Raw genomic sequence first — 21,932 nt, 5'->3', positions numbered from 1 at the left:
ACTATCCAGCACAAAGAGTGAAAAAAACAACTTAGTTGCCAAAATTTCAGGCCATGTCTTTTTTTCTGTCAGGCATCCGGAGCTAATCTGGTTGAAGCCAAATTCAGTATTTCTGACTTCCGAGTCTGGAAATGCTCCTTGATGTAGGTATGAAGCGTCTAATGAAGGGACCTGAGCTTTCTTACTAATTGTTTTGCCCTCCGTCTCTCACTCGAGCGCTGCCCTATACCAATCTAAAGCATGATAGGTCTCAACCCCACCCCCAGAAAGAAAAACAAGCTGTGTGTCGCTGGTCATGGCTAGAAGGGTCCAGGTTGTCAAACTAAGGGCAAAATTCTACTTTTGCCATTAATTTGACAAAAGCTGGATCCCTTCTAGCCATGACGAGTCATGTCAGCCAGGCTAAATAAAATCTCTCAGATTTGATGCGTGTTAAAACCCACACCAACATTATTTATAGCTTGAACTTGATCTGAAAAAATATTTATTCTGTTAGTGATGTGTTAATGACTTGTCTGTATGATTTACCCAATGTATTTATTCATAGACTTTCAATAAATAGTTTCTTCAAATTTGAACTGAAATGCAGTGTGCCTATAAAACTGGAGGGACCTACCCGAATTAGTCCAATAGAAACTAATGATTTCAGCTACGAGGGATGGGGTTTATTCATGCAACCATCATTACTTTCAAGAAAACACAATGATTTGCACTTATTTAAAGAGGTTTATTTTATTGGTAACATAACGAGAAAGATGGTAAGGGAAAATTGACCAAACTACTGTAGATGACACCTCACTAGGGTATGTGTGTGTGTGTACCGTACGACCGGTCTCAGGTTGTGTGTGTGTAGCGTACGACTGGTCTCAGGTTGTGTGGATAGGGGTGGAGCGTGCCAGGAGCTCAGTAATGTAGGCGTTGTTATGGGCAACAAGCTCCTGCTTCATGGCTCTAAGCTCCGCCTTCACCTCCTGGTCAGTCATGGTGACTGCCGGCAGAGATTTCACCTTCTCCAGAAACGACTGGATCAATACCTCTCCCTCCTGGAAAGAGATGGTATTAGAAGGTTGGAGTAATTATGAAGCCAAGTCATTCTACACAGAACAAATACATAAAAGCAACATGTCGTATTGGTCCCATGTTTAATGAGCTGAAATAAGAGATCCCTGAAGTTTTCCATTAGCTTATTTCTCTCTCATTTTGTGCAAAAACGTGTTTGAGAGCGTTTCTAATTTGCCAAGATAATCCATTCAGCTGACATATCAAGAAGCATGATTTTGTGCTGGGGACAAATGTCTCAGGTTGAGGGGGCGTGCAATTGGCATGCTGACTGCAGGAATGTCCAACAGAGCTGTTGCCAGAGAATTGAATGTTTATTTCTCTACCATAAGCTGCCTCCAATGTCATTTTAGAGAATTTGGCCTCAACCACTAACCACGCCAGCCCAGGACCTCTACATCCGGCTTCTTCCCCTGTGGGATTGTCTGAGGGGGGTTGGGGGGGGTGGTGCTGAGGAGTATCTGTCTGTAATAAAGCCCTTTTGTGGGGAAAGAAATATGGATTGGCTGGGCCTATGCCCTCAAGCTACACACCTGCCCAGTCATGTGAAATCCATATATTAGGACCTAATTGAATTGACTGATTTCCTTATATGAACTGTAACTCAGTAAACTCTGAAATTGTTGCATTTATATTTTTGTTCTGTATAGTTAGTTCTACATGCCAAAACGATCTTGTCTTAGTGTGTGCGTTTACCCGTTTATCGCTGCGTCGTTTCTTGGCCTCTGGCCCCTCCTCCCCACTCGGCTCCTCCTGAAACTCCTCCAGTTCTGCAGCCTTCTGCTTTGCCATGGCAACCACCGCCGGCGGGAAACACGCCAACTCCGCCACATGGATCCCAAAACTCTGGTCACACACACCTAAACACACACATACTTTGTCAACCGCTGTTCTGATGTTGTTGTGACGTTTGTGTGTATATACTGGATACTACAGTGTCGTGTGTGTGTACCTGGTTTGACCCTGTAGAGCATGGTGAGTGTGTGTTGAGTGGTCAGAGCGGTGACGTGCAGGTTGCGGACGGTGGGGTGGTGTGTGGCCAACGCCGTAAGCTCATGGAAGTGAGTGGCAAACAGACAGAAGCAGCCAATCTTCGAGGCGATGTGTTCACTGATGGCCCAGGCCAGACCAAAGCCATCGAATGTAGATGTTCCGCGACCCAACTCATCGATTATTATTAGAGAGTTCTTCGTGGCAGCGCTAGGGAGAGAACAGTGTAACAGTTGAGTCAATGTACAGGCAACTGCCAAAAATAATGGATACAAAGTACATTTAAAAACAGGTGTGGTTGCTGAGTTAAGCAACTAACATCCCATCATGGTTAGGGTCATGTATAAAAAAATGCTGGGCAGGCTATTATTTTGGCTATGCCCCCACAGGATGACAATGCCTCCTTCCACAGGGCACTAGTGGTCACGGAATGGTTTGAGGAGCATGAAAACGATGTAAATCATTTGCCATGGCCATCTCAGTCACCAGGCCTCAACCTAATTAAAAACATATGCACGTGACAGCATTTTCTACCACCATCAAAAAAAAACATACAATTGTGGAACAAATGGTGTCGCATCCCTCCAATAGAGTTTCAAACACTTGTAGAATCTATTCCAAGGTACAGTGAAGTTATTCTGGCTCATGGTGCCCCAAAGCCCTATTAATACACTGTTGCTGTTTCCTTTATTTTGGCACTTTGATCATGTAATCAGGGAGAGCAAAGGATTTGACTAAACTAAAAGAGAAAAGAGCTGCAGAGATGGTGGTGTGTGCGTGCGTGCTCTCACCGGAGAATAGCTGCAGTCTCCAGCATCTCGGACATAAATGTAGACACGCCCTTGAGCTGGCTATCCCCCGCCCCCACACGGCACAGACAGCTGTCAATCATGCTTAGCTCCGCCTTCTCACAGGGGACAAAGCAGCCAATCTGAGCCATCAGAGAGATCACGCCCACCTGCCTGATGAAGGTAGACTTCCCGCCCATATTAGGACCTGTGGAGGGGAGGGTTAGTGTATGTAAATCTGTACGTCAGGCCAGAGGGGTGTGTGTTTATACTAAAATGAACGTAGCACATACAGTACAGAAGAGCATTGTGCATTTCTCGGGCTAAATGTATCAAGACAAATGCACACGTCTCCATGGTGTGCTCAGTTTATGGGTATTGACCCTTATAAAGTCTATGGTATGGACACTAGTGTTGTCCTGATACCAGGTTAACTATTGGATTTTGAATTTTAAGACTCCTTAAGATACAAAAATAAAAAAATGATTGGATGAAACATTGAATTTGGCATTACTGCCATTAGCCAATACAAACGCAATGAATAACAGATGTCAGTCCAAAACAAAGTTTGTTCTGAAGTGTCTGTCCTATATCTGAGATAAGATCAGGAAACCATGTGTTTATTTTCATTTACATGTACTTATTTTAGGCACTCATTCATTTTTTAAAATCTGGTACCGGGGATCTTAAGACGAGTCTTGTTGGCATCCTAGAGCAAAATGGAGAACACCATCATGTTCGTGAGGGTCATCTTTCAATAAAGTGGTCATAAGTTTTATAGGCCAAACCGTTGTTCGGATGCCACAGACGTTTTCGTGAGAAAAGAGATTTTTCGTTATGTCTCACGGTCGGACAAACACTGCTCTAGCTCTGCCACCTTTCACCACAGACGCGGAAGGGCAATATCGGCAATTGAGACGCAGCCATGCAACAACAAAAAAATAAGATTTCCATCTTAAACTGACAGATTTTGATGGCGATTTTTTTTTATGATGTTACTTTGATTTCCGATTGTAGTCCACGGGTTAATTCATCAATTATCCAGTCAATTGACTTTTTACCAATCTAACTCCAAAACATAACGATAATCAATTATTTGAATGGTACATCCCTTGATGAACTGGGTAAATCAAGATGTAGCCTAGGTCTACTCACAATACAGGTGAAGGCATATTATTGAGTTTGTTTTAGCTAATTTCATGGGGCTACAGATGACAAATAGTCCCTTCAAGATTTATTTAATTGGCAACTGCCAGGATAACTTATTGTGTTGTCCTGACCAACAACATTTGCGTAGAAGAAGCACCCTGATAAAAGTGTGCGCCGGCTCTAAGAAAGTAATGAGACATGAAGAGAGGAAGTGGAATCTGACTTTATGGGAACCAGAAGACGAGGAAGATTAAGCAAATTTGTTTTTGTTGGCGAGGGAGATCAAGTGAATTAATAACGCTTTTGGTGGCAATCAGCTTTGAAAATCAGCATATTTTGCTGATTTTATGGTTTCACAAACAAAGTACGAGGGTAGTGAATTCAGCTGTAAATTAGCAGAGAAAGTTAGCCTACAATTAAAGCTGGAAGCTACCAGTATCTTCTTGCATTGTGAAAGTGTTTTAGCCAGTGTGAACATTGTTTTGCGAACAGTAATTAACAGTTTCAACATTTCTACATGCCGTGTTGCATTATCCAAGTGTGCCAACTTGCGTGCAGCATGAATTGGGGGCTAACAATGCAGCCCAGACAGCTCTAGCAATGAATAAGTGTAGCGGGATCTTACCTCTTCGCGCTATAGACTTGATCCTCTCAATCGTGTGAGAGACGCGTGACAGAAGTACCAAACGCAACAAAAATTATAGTACAGAAATGGAGATCGCGAATGGAACTTAGCCCTTGTTTTCAATGTCCTCCGACTTGGTGTTCAGTCAAATCCCGTTTAAACGGGTGAATGAACGGCTTGCAGCCTCCTCTGAAATCGTCTCAAAATAAAAGAGCTGTGCATGTGTACCTGTGATGATATAGAAGCTCTGCTCCCCCTGTATGAAGGTTATATCATTAGGTATGAAGGCTGTGTCTGCGTCCGACTCCAGGCAGGGGTGTCTGGCCTGTTGGAGCTCCAGGCGCCTGCGGTCCGCAGCCAGGAGGCGTGGCCTGACGTAGGGGATGGGGGCAGAGACTGACGCCACAGAGAAGCTGACCACCGCATCCAGCTGGGCGATGACGTCACTCAACGACTGCAGGGGGTCCACGTAACCTGGGGACGTCCAAGGGTATATTTAAGAAACGAAAAAGGAGACTCTGTTCCAACATTCATTTCTACTAAAAATGCTACATCAAACCTGATAGGAAGTTGCAGTGTGTGTGTGTGTGTGTGTCCTCACCCGCGGCGATGCTGATGATCTCCTTAACGATGGCGTTCTGAGCCTCCTCATACTCCTCTCTGTTCCTGGTGTAGTCTTCATTCAAAGAACTCAGCTTACTACACACACACAAAGAAAGTTAGCTCACCGCGGGGCAAATTGTGTGTATGTGTGTGTGAGCGCGCCAGACCTGTTGGTGAACCGGACTCCATTCTTCTGGACGTCCAGCGTTGTGAACGTTTTGTTGTTCCTCAGACTCTTCTCCTCTTTACAGGTCACCCTCAGGTAATACCCCAACACACTGTTACACTCCAACTTCACTGTCTTACCAGCATCCAGACCTATACACACACACACACACACACACACAATTAAATACACTGGTGTGCATCTATTCTGTGTGTGTGTGTGTCTGTCTGTGTCTGTGTGGTGTACCCAGTTCCCGTGCTGCGCTGTTCAGTACACTCTGCATGCTGTTCTCCAGTGTGTCCATCTTCTCCCTCAGCTCAGAGAGCACCGGGTCAAACGACGCCTTCACCAGGAACTCATGGTGCTCCACCTACAAAAACACACACGGTTCACATCTAGTGTATTCTAACACGGAACACTCACACACACACCCTACCTGGTTCATATCCAGTGTAGTTTCTATCATCTCCTGGTACTTAATGAAGTCAGCCTGCAGGTCTCTGAGAGGAGAGATGAATACGGCCTCCAACAGCATCTGGTGACTTCCTACAACACAGGATGGTGCTAGGGAGTTAGTGTGTGCGCGCGCATCTTAGTATGTGTGTGCGTGCGTGCACGTGTGTACCTTGGTGTTTCTCCAGAGCCAACAGAAGTGCAGGGATCTGGCCCACAGCCTGGTAACCGCGGTAACAGTCCTGCAGTGTTGCCGAGAGCCGGTGAAACTTTTTGGACAAGCGGTGGAGATCTGGGAACCGCCGCAACAGATCGTCCTGAAGAGTCTGTCTGGCCTCACCGTCATTCACGAGGCACTCTACCAGGTCCAGTCTACACACACACACACACACACACACAATGAGAATTCACAGGTAGTGTCTGCAGTACTAGGAAAGACCAGAAGGTGGAAGCAGAACAGAGGGCTACAGGAAACACTGCTAATACTTCTGTGAACGCCTCGGAGCAGGCTCGACACACCAGGGGGTTGGGAAGTCAATAGGAGAAGTGAAAAATGTATCCTTAGTTATTTTTCTCTCAAATCTAAAAAGGCACAACCCACAGTCGAGCCAGTAGCTAAGTTTCCATTAACTTGTCCAGTGATTTTTTTTTGTTGACATTTAGAAAGTTTGCATAGGAAGTAGATGCGACAATTGCTTGCCATGGTGCGTTTCCATTGAACTGTTATCAAAACATACATTTTTTTTAAATCTAGAATGTTGAATAAAATTTAGAATGTTGAATAAAATTAAAGTGGTTTAAGTGTTTCCATTTCAGCAAATTGTGCATTAGTAAAGTGGCGACACGCTGTATGCCCTGCCCACCCATCGCAAAAGCCAGCATGGATACAATGCAAGAAAAGCCTAATATTCATGGCGTACCTTGCACTCATGAAGGCCTAGTAAAAATCTAACAATTTGATTGGTGAAACTTTGAATTGCAGTATGAAGCATTTGGAATTAAATGTGGAGCTTCATAGTTACAGTTGAAGTCGGAAGTTTACATAGACCTTAGCCAAATACATTTAAACTCAGTTCAAACTCAGTCACAATTCCTGACATTTAATCCTAGTAATAATCCCATTTTAGGTCAGTAAGGATCACCACTATTTTAAGAATGTGAAATGTCAGAATGATTTATTTCAGCATCACATTCCCAGTGGGTCAGAAGTTTACATACACTCAATTAGTATTTGGTAGCATTGCCTTTAAATTGTTTAACTTGGGTCAAATATTTTGGGTAGCCTTCCACAAGCTTCCCACAATAAATTGGGTGAATTTTGTCCCATTAAATCCTGACAGAGCTGGTGTGACTGATGTTTTGAGATGTTGCTTCAATATATCCACATAATTTTCCTTGCTCATGATGCCATCTATTTTGTGAAGTGCACCAGTCCCTCCTGAAGCAAAGCACCCCCACAACATGATGCTGCCACCCCCGTGCTTCATGGTTGGGATGGTGTTCTTCAGCTTGAAAGCTTCCCCCTTTTTCCTCCAAACATAACGATGGTCATTATGGCAAACAGTTATTTTTTTTGTTTCATCAGACCAGAGGACATTTCTCCAAAAAGTATGATCTTTGTCCCCATGTGCAAACCGTAGTCTGGCTTTTTTATGGCAGTTTTGGAGCAGAGGCTTCTTCCTTGCTGAGCGGCCATTCAGGTTAGGTCGATATAGGACTCGTTTTACTGTGGATATAGATACTTTTGTACCCGTTTCCTCCAGCATCTTCACACGGTCCTTCGCTGTTGTACTGGGATTGATTTGCACTTAACCCACTAAAGTACGTTAATCTCTGAGACACAATGCACCTCCTTGTTGTTTATATTTGCGTACTATTGTTTATACAGATGAACATGGTACCTTTCAGGCTTGAGGAAATTGCTCCCAATGATGAACCAGACTTGTGGAGGTCTACAATTTTTTTTCTTGGCTGATTTCTTCTGATTTTCAAATGATGTCAAGCAAAGACGCACTGAGTTTGAAGGTAGGCCTTGAAATACATCCACAGGTACACCTCCAATTGACTCAAATGATGTCAATTAGCCTATCAGAATCTTCTAAAGCCATGACATAATTTTCTGGAATTTTCCAAGCTGTTTAAAGGCACAGTCAACTTAGTGTATGTAAACTTCTGACCCACTGGAATTGTGATAGTGAATTATAAGTGAAATAACCTGCCTGTAAACAATTGTTGAAAAAGGGTATTGTGTCATTCAAAGTATATGTCCTAACCAACTTGCCCAAACTATAGTTTGTTAACAAGAAATTTGTGGAGTGGTTGAAAAACAAGTTAATGACTCCAATAAGTGTATGTAATAACATCAATTACAAATTGATTTGTCAATCATCAGTCGCAGGGTAGCCTAGTTAGAGCGTTGGACTAGTAACCGGAAGGTTGCAAGTTCAAACCCCCGAGCTGACACGGTACAAATCTGTCGTCCTGCCCCTGAACAGGCAGTTAGTTAACCCACTGTTCCTAGGCCATCATTGAAAATAAGAATTTGTTCTTAACTGACTTGCCTAGTTAAATAAAGGTTAAAAAAAATAAGTAAAAAGTTGGACGATAGAATCCACCGGTCGAACGGATAACAATGTATTCTAGCTTTAGAAAATGTATCCTACATCTGTGGCTTCCATTACAATTGACGCGATGATATTTTGTGACATTGCTTTTGTTGAATAAAACGTGTCAATGTACTAATGTTGGACGTCCACTCACAGCAGGGCGACATGACTTGCTTTGAAGATGTCATATTGAAGGCCATGTTAGCATATTCAAATCCTGCAGTTAACTTGATTTTCCTGTGTTTTATATATTCCACACTATGGAGGTTGGAAGAACGCTGTGAAATGGCGAAAATGCCCTTTTATTTTAAGAGCCGTTTGAAGAGACAGCCTGAAATGTCAGCCTGTTCAGATGAGATGCAGTATTGACCTGCCTGGTGACATTAGTTGATAGATCAATAATGCCGCTTTCAAAACAACTGGGCACTCGGGAACTCTCCGACTTTGGTGCTTTCAAGACAACTTGGGAACTTATAACAATTAACTCTGGAAAAAAAATATCACTTTGAACTGTCATCCAACTCGGAAATTCAAGCATCTTTCTAGAGCTCCGACTTTGCAACCTGAAGATCACTGACGTCATAACTTGATGGCACACACCCCTGCATTGGTCCTTAAAAGAAAGATTAACCCATTTTGAATGTTATATCATATGTGAATCTCTGAGCGGTGTTCTATCGATTCCAGGGGTCATTTCATGTGTATTGGAGCTATTCACCATTCAAGCAGGCAGTAAGTTGGTATGATACATTTTTTATCATATGATTAGTCATTACTACAACCTTGACAAAACGGACTCTTCCATTTGTCAAAAACAACTTCATATCGAAGGAGTGCCTTTTATTTGATGGCTTGCACAACACAACCGTTAGACCTGATGACACATTCATGCGCATGAGCTTAGCGAGCTAAAGTCGCCATGACGCCGCCTACAAACCTGATCAGGGATTTCTATTGTCGAAGCAGTTTCTGGAGTTGTTCATGGACATTCTCTTTGGTAGAGTACTGAGATGAGTGAAAGAGAAAGGAAGAGAGGGTTGAAGAGATGTTGGACCTCACCTCTCCTCAATCCTGTTCTTGTCCATGAGTGGCTGTTTGATCCACTGGTTGACCAATCGCTGGCCCTGAGGGGTGCGGCACTTATTCAGAAGCCCGGCCAATGAGTGGGCTCCACTGGCGTCATCGGGAGAACCCTGGGGAGAGCGATCCTATCAGGACAGACTCAGACTGCTCGGAATCAAGACAAATACCAGGAGCACAATGTTTGGGGTTCCCCGCACACTGAACTGCAACGTATACTCACTAAGTCGATTAAATAGTATGTAGTAACCATGGCTCGAGACTAACGTTTTTTCCTCAACGTCCCGGTCCCAAAGCGCAATTTCAACTGTCCCCAAATTAAAATACTTTTTATTTTTGTTTTTTATATGCCAACATGAGTCTATGTCCTTGGCAGTGCTTTTAAAGTAGTTGGTGTATTTCTGAGACATCTATATTACATAAACTTAATTTGTTACAAAAAATAAAACTTTTTGCATCTTAACAAAAACATACATTACATTAATAATTATAATGTACTCATTGAACATGCTGACCACATGTACATCTAAGAGAGAACAATGTTATTGTGAACTGGTTAAAGAAGGAAATTAATTTAGAGACCTTACATTCCACCACCAGCTGCCCCTTTAAAACATAACAATATACCATAAAGAACAGGTGTGCGGGTTCCCCAGCCTTCAATTTCTCTGCTTCACCCTCCTTCAGTCACTGAAGAATGTTCGCCTTGACCTTTTTGAGCACCACCGCTTGCTAACGGCCAGGGCTTAAAATGTACTTTTTGGTAGACCAGCCACCGTGGCAGATAGATTTTTTAATCTACCAGCCACTCAGATTTTTATCAGTCAAAAAAATAAACATTTAGCAAAAATTAGAACACAAAAAAAAGTTGAGCTTTGTAATGTTTCTAAAACAATACATGTATTACTAGTAAGGAGTAATGTTGTATATTGTTTAATTTCATTTTTTGTGACCTAAGATTTTTATCCAACATATCAGATGAGACAAATGCTCACCTGCTCACCTGTGGAAGGTTACCGGGGTTGCGCAACTTGTCATGTTTGTGCCTGTGGGATTGAGAATCTGACTAGTATCCGTGTTGCTTCGCTTCTGGAGGTCGACCGATTATGATTTTTCAACGCCGATACCGATTATTGGAGGACAAAAAAAGCCGATACCGATTAAATAGGACGATTTTTTAAATGTATTTGGACTGTGAACACTTATTTTAACTTAATATAATACATCAATAAATCAATTTAGCCTCAAATAAATAATGAAACATGTTCAATTTGGTTTAAATAATGCAAAAACAAAGTGTTGGAGAAGAAAGTAAAAGTGCAATATCTGCCATGTAAAAAACGAACGTTTCAGTTCCTTGCTCAGAACATGAGAACACATGAAAGCTGGTGGTTCCTTTTAACATGAGTCTTCAATATTCCCAGGTAAGAAGTTTTAGGTTGTAGTTATTATAGGACTATTTCTCTCTATACCATTTGTATTTCATATACCTTTGACTATTGGATGTTCTTATAGGCACTTTAGTATTGCCAGTGTAACAGTATAGTTTCCGTCCCTCTTCTCGCTTCTCCCTGGGCTCGAACCAGGAACACAATGACAACAGCCACCCTCGAAGTTCTGTATTTTATCTAACGGGTGGCATCCATAAGTCTAAATATTCCTGTTACATTGCACAACCTTCAATGTTATGTCATAATTACGTAAAATTCTGGCAAATTAGTTCGCAATGAGCCAGGCAGCCCAAACTGTTGCATATACCCTGACTCAGCGTGCAATTAACGCAAGAGAAGTAACACACTTTCACCTGGTTGATATTGCCTGCTAACCTGGATTTATTTTAGCTAAATATGCAGGTTTAAAAATATATACTTCTGTGTATTGATTTTAAGAAAGGCATTGGTGTTTATGGTTAGGTACACGTTGGAGCAACTACAGTCCTTTTTCGTGCATGCGCACTGCATCAATTATTTGCAACGCAGGACACGCTAGATAAACTAGTAATATCATCAACCATGTGTAGTTATTATGCCCAGTGATTATGATTGATTAAGTTTAATGCTAGCTAGCAACTTGCCTTGGCTTCTTACTGCATTCGCGTAACAGACGGGCTCCTCGTGAGGCAGGTGGTTAGAGCGTTAGACTAGTTAACAGTAAGGTTGCAAGATTGAATCCCTGAGCTGACAAGGTAAAAATCTGTTGTTCTGCCCCTGAACAAGGCAGTTAACCCATCGTTCCTAGGCCGTCATTGAAAATAAGAATGTGTTATTAACTGACTTCCCTAATTAAATAAAGATTGAAGGTGTAAAAAAAAATGTTTTTTTTTAAATGAAAATAAAAACTTTTTTTTTTCTCCCCGGCAAAATTCGGCATCCAAAATTACCGATTTCCGATTGTTGGGAAAACTTGAAATCAGCCCTAATTAATCGGCCATTCCGATTAATCGGTCGACCTCTAGCAGTTGAAACTCAAATGAAACTTTATGCCTGTGCACAGCGTTTCTAAAAATGAATCTGTCACTCAGCTCTTCACGTGTGCTCGCACAGCCCCCAGCCAGGCAATGTTGCAGCGTGATGCAGAAATACTTAGCACATTTTACAGTGTGAATTCAGTTCAGGGAGATACAACCATATTTTCTACAATACCCTAGTAGCTAGTCACAGCCTACAGCTAATAGTCATAGCCATAGCAACTCCCGGCACAAAACCTCAATTCTGGGCCTGCTGGAGGCAGGTAGCCTAGTGGTTAGAGAGTCAAATCCCGAGCTGACAACGTAAAAATCTGTCCTTCTGCCTCTGAACAAGGAAGTTAACCCACTGTTCCTAGGCCATCATTGAAAATAAGAATTTGTTATTAACTGACTTGCCTAGTTAAATAAAGGTCAAATAAAATAAAGAAATACAGGCTGGGAGAGAGTCAAAAGTGCATTCTAATAGGCCTATTTGCTTAACATTGGAATGATATTCTAAAATTATATTTTTCCATAACCTAAATAATTACATATGCCATGACTAACCAGCCATATCATTGATGGAAACCTGGACATTTTACATAGCCTATAGCATAGCCTATAGCTTCTTCTGTCAGTAAGGCACAATCCTATTGTTGCATCTTCAGATATTCCCTCCAAGTTTCTACTATTACGCTGTATATCCATCTCTGTCGCATTATTTAAAAAACGTGCGCATCAGGTGCATGTTTGAGAACGGTGTTCGCCCGTAATAGCATTTTGGAACATTGACGCATTTGGCCCGCGCTTGTGAGGTGAATTATTCATAGTTGATCAACTTAAATGCTAAATGTTACCTGAAATGTACCTGAAATAGGTTGAGGGCTTGTACAGCAGCGTTGTCCAGCCTCATGTACTGGCTCAGGTCAAGGGTCGTCAAGCTGAAGGAGCTGAAGTTTGATTGGTCAGACAGCAACTCCAGGTAACGAACCACTGCTGCCAAGCATGACATAGCTACCTGGAACACACAGACATGTCATTTTACTACTAACAGAGTGGGTTGTGTTTGGAAACAGTCATATTATCCCATGTGCGACGCAGTTCTATAAATAACTTTACTAATGACAATGCACGCTGGCATAACAAACTGCTGCAACCCGGACCGACCCACAGCGTTAACAACAATTGTTTATTAAGACTCATCCTATACGAGTAGGTTTGTGTGTGTTACCTGTTTGTCTAGTTCAGGCAGAACGTTGCAGGCGTTGGCCTCCCCTTTCCTGGTCCGTAGCAGTCGGTTGAGGTCCTGGGTCATGTCTTTACTACTGAACTCTGTTCTCTTTCTGTCTGACAGCAACACACCACCACGCTGCACCACCTACACACATTATATACACAGTGCCATCAGAAAGTATTCAAGACCCCTGGACTTTTTCCACATTTTGTTGGGTTACAGCCATCTCCTCTACAATGGCTACGAAGGACATGGCTGTCATTTCACGGTCTCCTAGCCAATTGTGCTTGTGGGTTTTCGCATTATTTGTAACTTGTAACTTGTTTTTAGATAATGTTTCTAATGATGGAAAAGAGCTTCTAGATATCAGGACAGCGATTACTCACCTCGTACTGGAAGACATTTTTATCCTTAAAAAGAGTGATGCGAAGGATTTACTTCAGACAAAGGCCTTCATCCCCCGTCATTCGCAGGAGAAAGAGAGATATCGGGACATAGGTTGGGGTGCCTTGGAAGGATCCGACGGCGAGTGGTTAATCTGCCTTCACCATCCGTCCTATTAGCCAACGTACAATCATTGGATAACAAAATAGACGAACTACGATCACGTATATCCATCCCATCAACGGGACATTAAAAATGGATATCTTCTGCTGAACGATGACATGGATAACATACAGCTGGTGGGTTTTACGCTGCATCCACTCCAGCCCCGTCCATGAGAGTATGGGCATGCTCGGTCCTCCTTTTCCTGTAGTCTACAATCATCTTCTTGATCACGTTGAGGGAGAGGTTATCCTGGCACCACACGGCCAGGTCTCTGACCTCCCTATAGGCTGTCTCACCATTGTCGGTGATCAGGCCTACCACTGTTGTCGTCGGCTAACTTGATGGTGTTGGAGTTGTTCCTGGCCATGCAGTCATGAGTGAATAAGGAGTACAGGAGGGGACTGAGCACGCACCCCTGAGGGACCCCTGTGTTGAGGATCAGTGTGGCGTATGTGTTGTTGCCCACCCTTTCCACCTGGGGCTTTGTACGCGCCTCTGTGTGTGGAGTAAAGGTGGTCTAGAGTTTCTTCCCTCTGGTTGCACATTTAACATGCTGATAGAAATGAGGTAAAACTGGTTTGTGTGCCTGCATTAAAGTCCCCGGCCACTAGGAGTGCTGCCTCTGAGTGTTTTCCTGTTTCCTTCTGGCTTTATACAGCTTGTTGAGTGGGGTCTTAGTGCCAGCATCGGTTTGTGGTGGTAAATAGACAGCTACGAAGAATATAAATAAACTCTTGATAAAAAGTGTGGTCTACAGCTTATGAGATACTCCACCTCGGGCTAGCAAAACCTTGAGACTTCCTTACTATTAGATTTTGTGCACCAGTTGTTGTTTACACAGACCGCCACCCCTTGTCTTAACGGAGGCAGCTGTTCAATCTTGCCGATGCAGCGTAAAACCCACCAGCTGTATGTTATCCATGTCATCGTTCAGCAGAAGATATCCGTTTTTAATGTCCCGTTGATGGGATGGATATACGTGATCGTAGTTCGTCTATTTTGTTATCCAATGATTGTACGTTGGCTAATAGCTGTGCAGCAACGCACCCCATCCAACCTGACAGAGCTTGAGAGGATCTGCAGAGAAGAATGGGAGAAACTCCCCAAATACAGGTGTGCCAAGCTTGTAGCGTCATACCCAAGAAGACTCAAGGCTGTAATCGCTGCCAAAGGTGTTTCAACAAAGTGCTGAATGAAGGGTCTGAATACTTATGTAAATGTGATTTCAGTTTATTTTTACTAAATTAACTAACATTTCTAAACTAGTTTTTGCTTTGTCATTAATGGGTATTGTGTGTAGATTGAGGGGGGGGGGGGGGGTCCCTCCAGAGATGTTCGATCGGTTTCAAGTCCGGGCTCTGGCTGGGCCATTGAGACTTGTCCCAAAGCCACTCCTGTGTCGTCTTGGCTGTGTGCTTCGGGTCGTTGTCCTGTTGGAAGGGGAACCTTCGCCCCAGTCTGAGGTCCTGAGCATGTTTTAATTAAGCATCTCTGTACTTTGTTCCGTTCATCTTTGCCTCAATGCTGACTAGTCTCCCAGTCCCTGCCACTGACAAACATCCCCACAGCATGACGCTGCCACCACCACGCTTCACCGTAGGGATTGTGCCAGGTTTCCTCCAGATGTGACGCATGGCATTCAGGCCAAAGAGTTCAATCTTTGTTTCATCAGTCCAGAGAATCTTGTTTCTCATGGTCTGAAAGTCCTTTAGGTGCCCTTTGGCAAACTCCAAGCGGGCTGTCATGTGCCTTTTACTGAGGAGTGTCTTCCGTCTGGCCACTCTTCCATAAAGGCCTGATTGGTGGAGTGCTGCAGAGATGTTCTTTTGGAAGGTTATCCCATCTCCACAGAGGAACTCTGTCAGAGTGACCATCGGGTTCTTGGTAACCTCCCTGACCAAGGCCCTTCTCCCCCGATTGCTCAGTTTGGCCGGGCAGCCAGCTCTACGAAGAGTCTCGGTGGTTCCAAACTTCTTCCATTTAAGAATGATGAAGGCCACTGTGTTCTTGGGGACCTTCAATGCTGCAGAAATGGTTTGGTACCCTTTCTCAGATCTGTGCCTCGACACAATCCTGTCTTGGAGCTCCACAAACAATTCCTTTGACCTTATTGCTTGGTTTTTGTTCTGACATGCACTGTCAATTGTGGGACCTTATATGAAACAGGTGTGCCTATCCAAATAATGTCCAATCAATTGAATTTACCACAGGTGGATTCAAATCAAGCTGTAGAAACATATCAGGGATGATCAATGGAAACAGGATGCATCCGAGCTCAATTGAGTCTTATAGCAAAAGAGTCTGTAAATAACATACACACAAAAAAATATATATATATATATTTTTTAATTGCTTTCTGATTATGGGGTAGTGTGTGTAGATTTCGGAGTTGGTTTTATTATCCATTTTAGAATACGGCTCTGACGTAACAAAATGGGGAAAAAGTCAACTTCGTCTGAATACTTTTCCCGAAGGAAGGACGAACACACACAGATATATACAGTTCCAGGGAAAAGTTTGGACACCTACTCATTCCAGGGTTTTTCTTTATTTACACTATTTTCCACATTGTAGAATGAATAGTGATTACATCAAAATGATTAAATAACATGGAATCATGTAGTAACCAAAACAAAAAGTGTTAAACAATTCAAAATATATTTTATATTTGAGATTCTTCAAAGTACCCACCCTGTGCCTTGACAGCTTTGCACACTCTTGGCATTCTCTCAACCAGCTTCATGAGGTAGTCAGTCACCTGGAATGCATTTCAACTAACAGGTGTGCCTTCTTAAAAAGTTCAATTTGTGGAATTTCCTTCTTAATGCTTTTGAGTCTATCAGTTGTGTTTAGACAAGGTCCCTAAGCCCCATTTGGTAAAATATCAAGTCCATATTATGGCAAGAACAGTTCAAATAAGCAAAAATAAATGACAGCCCATCATTACTTTAAGACATGGTCAGTCAATGTGGAAAACTTCAAGAACTTCCTTCAAGTGCAGTCGCAAAAACCATCAAGCGCAATGATGAAACTGGCTCTCATGTTACCTCTGCTGCAGAGGATAAGTTCATTAGAGGTAACTGCATCTCAGACTGCAGTGCAAACAAATGCTTCACAGAGTTCACGTAACAGACACAGCTCAACATCAACTGTTCAGAGGAGACTGCGTGAATCAGGCCTTCACGATTGAATTGTTGCAAATAAATCACTACTAAAGGACACCAATAATAAGAAGAGACTTGCTTGGTGCCAAGAAACACAAACAATGGACATTAGACTGGTGGAAATCTGTCCATTGGTCTGATGAGTCCAAATTTGAGATTTTTGGTTCCAACCACAATGACTTTGTGAGACACAAAGTAGGTTAACGGATGATCTCTGCATGTGTGGTTCCCACCGTGAAGCATGGAGGTGGTGGTGTTTTGCTTGTGACACTGTCGGTCATTTATTTAGAATTCAAGGCACACGTAACCAGCACGGCTACCACAGCATTCTGCTGCAATATGCCATCCCATCTGGTTTGTGCTTAGTGGGACTATCATTTGTTTTTCAACAGGAGAATGACCCAAAACAAACCTCCAGGCTGTGTACGGGCTATTTGACCAAGGAGATTGATGGAGTGCTGCATCAGATGATCTGGCCTACACAATCATCCGTCCAAGAGTGTGCAAAGTTGTCATCAAGGCAAAAGGTGACTACTTTGAAATAACTAAAATATAAAATAGATTGATTTGTTTAACACTTGTTTAACACTTTTTTTGGTTACTACATGATTCCATGTGTGTTATTTCATAGTTTGGATGTCTTCACTATTATTCTAAAATAAAGAAAAACCCTTTAATGAGTAGGTGTCCAAACTTTTGACTGGTACTTTATACAGACTCACACACACACAGACACCCACACACACATACATACACTCACTCCCTTTCTCACCTCACACAGTCAGTCACTTTCTCACAGACTTCATTCACCTCCCACAAAGACATTTTCTCTCTGTTGCATAGACACACGCACACCTACCTGTCGTATGTTATCAGTGTTGTCACCCTGTGGTAGCAGACATTCCTTAGGGCTCAGCTGCACTAGCAGAGCCTCCAGGTTACAGAAAGTCTCTCCATCAAGGAACTCGCACACTCCCATGGTCCTTAGGGACGCGTCCACATAGCCCACGCCCACCACGCGCTGTCCGTCACCCCCGACAGCCAACCGTACGGCCACAACCCCCGCTGATCCAGCCCCTCTTCCCTCAGCCCCGCCAAATAGAACCTCCTCAAACTGGCTCAGATTCCCTGGAGATGCCTGGAGAGAGAAGTAGTGAAAGAGAGAACTATTACAAGACTTGTAAATGTAACCTTCAGATTGTGTCTATGGCTGTGTTTGTACCTTGTACTCCAGTTGCCAGTTGTGATCCTTGGTTTTGCTTTGGTTCCTGTAGACTTCCACTCTGTATTGTTTCACCAGCAGCAGGTCTCTGACCAGAGCCTCAAAGTTTGTCTTGCTGAGAACCACACTCTCCAGCTTGCGGCTACCTACACGCACACAATAAATACAGGTCTAAGGTCTTCGAAAGGTCTTCGAAAGCCAAGTTAACAACCAGATTACTGACCATGTTGAATCACATCGTACCTTCTCCGCTATGCAATCTGGTTTCCGAGCTGGTCATGGGTGCACCTTAGCCACGCTCAAGGTCCTTAACGATATAACCGCCATCGATAAGAGACACTACTGTGCAGCTGTATTCATCGACCTGGCCAAGGCTTTCGACTCTGTCAATCACCACATTTTTATTGGCAGACTCAACAGCCTTGGTTTCTCAAATGATTGCCTCGCCTGGTTCACCAACTACTTATCTGATAGAGCTCAGTGTGTCAAATCGGAGGGCCTGTTGACCGGACCTCTGGAAGTCTCTATGGGGGTGCCACAGGGTTCAATTCTTGGGCCGACTCTCTTCTCTGTATACATCAATGATGTCGCTCTTGCTGCTGGTGATTCTCTAATCCACCTCTACACAGACGACACCAATCTGTATACTTCTGGCCCTTCTTTGGACACTGTGTTAACTAACCTCCAGACGAGCTTCAATGCCATACAACTCTCCTTCAGTGGCATCCAACTGCTCTTAAACGCAAATAAATCTAAATGCATGCTATTCAACCGATCATTGTCCGCACCTGCCCGCCCATCCAGCATCACTTCTCTGGACGGCTCTGACTTAGAATACGTGGATAACTACAAATACCTAGGTGTCTGGCTAGACTGTAAACTCTCCTTCCAGACTCACATTAAGCATCTCCAATCAAAAATTAAATCTAGAATTGGCTTCCTATTTCGCAACAAAGCTTCCTTCACTTATGCTGCCAAACATACCCTCGTAAAACTGACCATCCTACCGATCCTTGACTTCGGCGATGTCATTTACAAAATAGCCTCCAACACTCTACTCGGCAAACTGGATGTAGTCTATCACAGTGCCATCCGTTTTGTCACCAAAGCCCCATATACTACCCACCACTGCGACCTGGACACTCTCGTTGGCTGGCCCTCACTTCATACTCGTCGCCAAACCCACTGGCTACAGGTTATCTACAAGTCTCTGCTAGGTAAAGCCCCGCCCTATCTCAGCTCGCTGGTCACCATAGCAGCACACACTAGTAGCACACGCTCCAGCAGGTATCTCTCTCTGGTCACCCCCAAAGCCAATTCCTCCTTTGGTCGCCTTTCCTTCCAGTTCTCTGCTGCCACTGACTGGAACAAACTAATTAACTGAAGCTGGAGATTCCCATCTCCCTCACTAGCTTTAAGAACCAGCTGTCAGAGCAGCTCACAGATCACTGCACCTGTTCATAGCCCATCTGTATACAGCCCATCTATCTACCTCATTCCCATACTGTATTTATTTATTTTGCTCCTTTTGCACCACAGTATCTCTACTTGCACATCCATCTTTTGCACATCTACCATTCCAGTGTTTAATTGCCATATTGTAATTACTTCGGCCTATTTATTGCCTTAACTCCCTTATTTGCACTCACTGTATATAGACTTTTTTTTCTTTTTTTCCTACTGTATTATTGACTGTATGTTTTGTTCTTTCCATGTGTAACTCTGTGTTGTTGTATGTGTCGAACTGCTATGCTTTATATTGGCCAGGTCGCAGTTGCAAATGAGAACTTGTTCTCAACTAGCCTACCTGGTTAAATAAAGGTGAAATACATTTTTAAAAACTAGAGGAAGCACACTGGCTGGCAGAAGATGGAACTAGAGATTTTGGTCGACAATCTTCAAATTCTCTCAACGATTAAACATTTGATCTCGATACAGTTCCGGTCTCAAAAGTACAATCTGTTATGAACAGAGTGGACTAAGGTTTGTTGACTTTAGCAAAATATATATATTTTTTAAAACGCGTTGTTTAGGAGTGTAACGGCGAATTCGTGCTTCGCTCTGCCCCCCATGGCTCATTTATTCCCATTGGAAACGACAGACTGTGGTCCATCTTGGTTTAGTTATATAAATCTTTGGCTGAAGCACATTTTTTTGTAGTGATTTTCACCGAAACGGACTACTGCGGGAATAACGTCTGACGTTACATGATTTTTTTTATTTTTAAAGCGTCCCAACAATTATGTCAGGCATGTTCCTTGACAAATACTTTGATAAACGAGGCCCCTGCTGTGTAAATTCTCATAACATACTACGAAAAGCTCTATTCCGGTCGTAAAAGTATCGAAGTGGCGTGATTTTAGGTTAGCTCAAATTGGGATTTAGCTAGCGTCATATGTATCAAGCTAACAATAGCCCACGCAAATATTGAAGTAGTTAAGCATCTAGCTATCGGGATTAGCTAATCTAAAGTGGAAAACCATGCAGATGGCTAGCTTTATGAGCTAAATAATTGTAGCTACCTGAGCCCAGGGTCTTGATGACTCCGTTGGTCTTGAAAATCTCCTTGGCGGCGAACAGCGCTTCGGTCCCGTGCACCGTGTAGTAGTCACCCCGGTCGAAGACCCTGAAAGTGGTGTCTGGCTTCTCCGGCATGGAAAAGTAGTAGGTAAGGAAGCCATGTTCGGCAGCAGCATCCATGGACAAGCTCTGTTTAGGTTGCACCGCCATGCTGGAATCTCCCGCCACAGACTGGAGAAACGGGAAGTTACGCACAGATAGACCTATGAGACAGATATTTCACCGGAAGTATAAATGTGAAGCATCCGGTTGGCGTTTCAACGCAGTACCAAATATGGTAGTGAGAGGAAGCCCAGGCAGTGTGAAAAGATGGAACAAAATATATTTGGGCCGACATTCTGTAAAAAAAAATATATTTTTATTATTTAACCTTTACCTAGACAAGTTAGTTAAGAACAAATTCTTATTTACAATGACCCTAACCCGGACGACGCTGGGCCAATTGTGCCCCGCTCTATGGGACTCCTAATCACGGCCGGTTGTGATACAGCCTAGCCTCTAACCAGAGACAACACCCTTGATAGGCGCCCTGCTTCGAAGATCCACACACAACAAATTCCAATCCCACAACTTCCTGAAACTAAATAAACCCACCTCTCTTTACTCTCATCGATGCCACCTCATTCACAATTTTAATAGAGACTTCAAACGGATCTCCCAGGTAACATCATCGATTCAAAACCCTTATTCCAACCAAAAACGACTAGTTTCCACTACCATTTTACTTATCTTATTTCCTTTTGCATTCACCACTGTAATATAATTCTTCTCACTCTCATCTCCACTCGACACGCCATCTGAGTTAAACTAAACATCCGCTTCCGCCACTTTCCCTGGCCCCCGAGTTGGCAACTTTAGTGCCAAAGTGTCGCAAAAAGATTCAATGTGGGCCTTCCGAGTGGCACAGCGGTCTAAGGCACTGCATCATGGTCTAAGGCACTGCAGTGCTGTCACTACAGACCCGGGTTCGATCGCGGTCGATTCCCATAGGGAGGCGCACAATTGGCCCAGCATCGTCCGGTTATGGGGAGGGTTTGGCCATGGGGCTTTACTTGGCTCATCGCGCTCTAGCAACTCCTTGTGGCGACCAAGTTTGACTGAGGTAGTCAGTTGAACAGTGTTTCCTTCAACACAGTGGTGCAGCTGGCGGCGCGGTGTTAAAAAGCGCGGTTTGGCGGATCATATTTTGGGGACGCTTGACTCGACTTTCGCCTCCCT

General features: G+C 43.3%; 1 protein-coding gene across 1 annotated transcript; it reads right to left on the bottom strand.

The window, feature by feature from the left end:
- Positions 1 to 706: 706 nt before the first annotated feature.
- msh2 (mutS homolog 2 (E. coli)) lies at positions 707 to 20,909 on the bottom strand. The gene is made up of 16 exons (XM_021575715.2): positions 20,657 to 20,909; positions 18,135 to 18,280; positions 17,772 to 18,050; positions 13,197 to 13,343; positions 12,834 to 12,983; positions 9,499 to 9,632; positions 6,006 to 6,205; positions 5,817 to 5,926; positions 5,627 to 5,750; positions 5,382 to 5,532; positions 5,213 to 5,310; positions 4,840 to 5,085; positions 2,841 to 3,045; positions 2,012 to 2,259; positions 1,756 to 1,919; positions 707 to 1,043 (listed from the first exon to the last, which is right to left on the bottom strand). Exons 1-16 carry the CDS (start codon positions 20,862 to 20,864, stop codon positions 867 to 869), a joined length of 2,787 nt encoding a protein of 928 aa, XP_021431390.1. The 5' UTR covers positions 20,865 to 20,909; the 3' UTR covers positions 707 to 866.
- Between the last annotated feature and the right edge of the window lie 1,023 nt (positions 20,910 to 21,932).

The sequence above is a fragment of the Oncorhynchus mykiss genome, chromosome 20, assembly GCF_013265735.2.
Source record: "Oncorhynchus mykiss isolate Arlee chromosome 20, USDA_OmykA_1.1, whole genome shotgun sequence".
NCBI lineage: Eukaryota > Metazoa > Chordata > Actinopteri > Salmoniformes > Salmonidae > Oncorhynchus > Oncorhynchus mykiss.
Note: the sequence above shows the minus strand (reverse complement) of the source record. Positions and strands in the feature narration are given on the sequence as shown.

Coding starts and splice junctions, on each gene's coding strand:
- msh2 (XM_021575715.2), bottom strand. CDS start 20,864: ATGGCGGTGCAACCTAAACAGAGCTTGTCCATGGATGCTGCTGCCGAA. Junction 18,051..18,134: donor ACTGGCAACTGGAGTACAAG/GTACAAACACAG, acceptor TTCTCTCTCCAG/GCATCTCCAGGGAATCTGAG. Junction 1,044..1,755: donor AACGACGCAGCGATAAACGG/GTAAACGCACAC, acceptor ATCTCTTTCCAG/GAGGGAGAGGTATTGATCCA.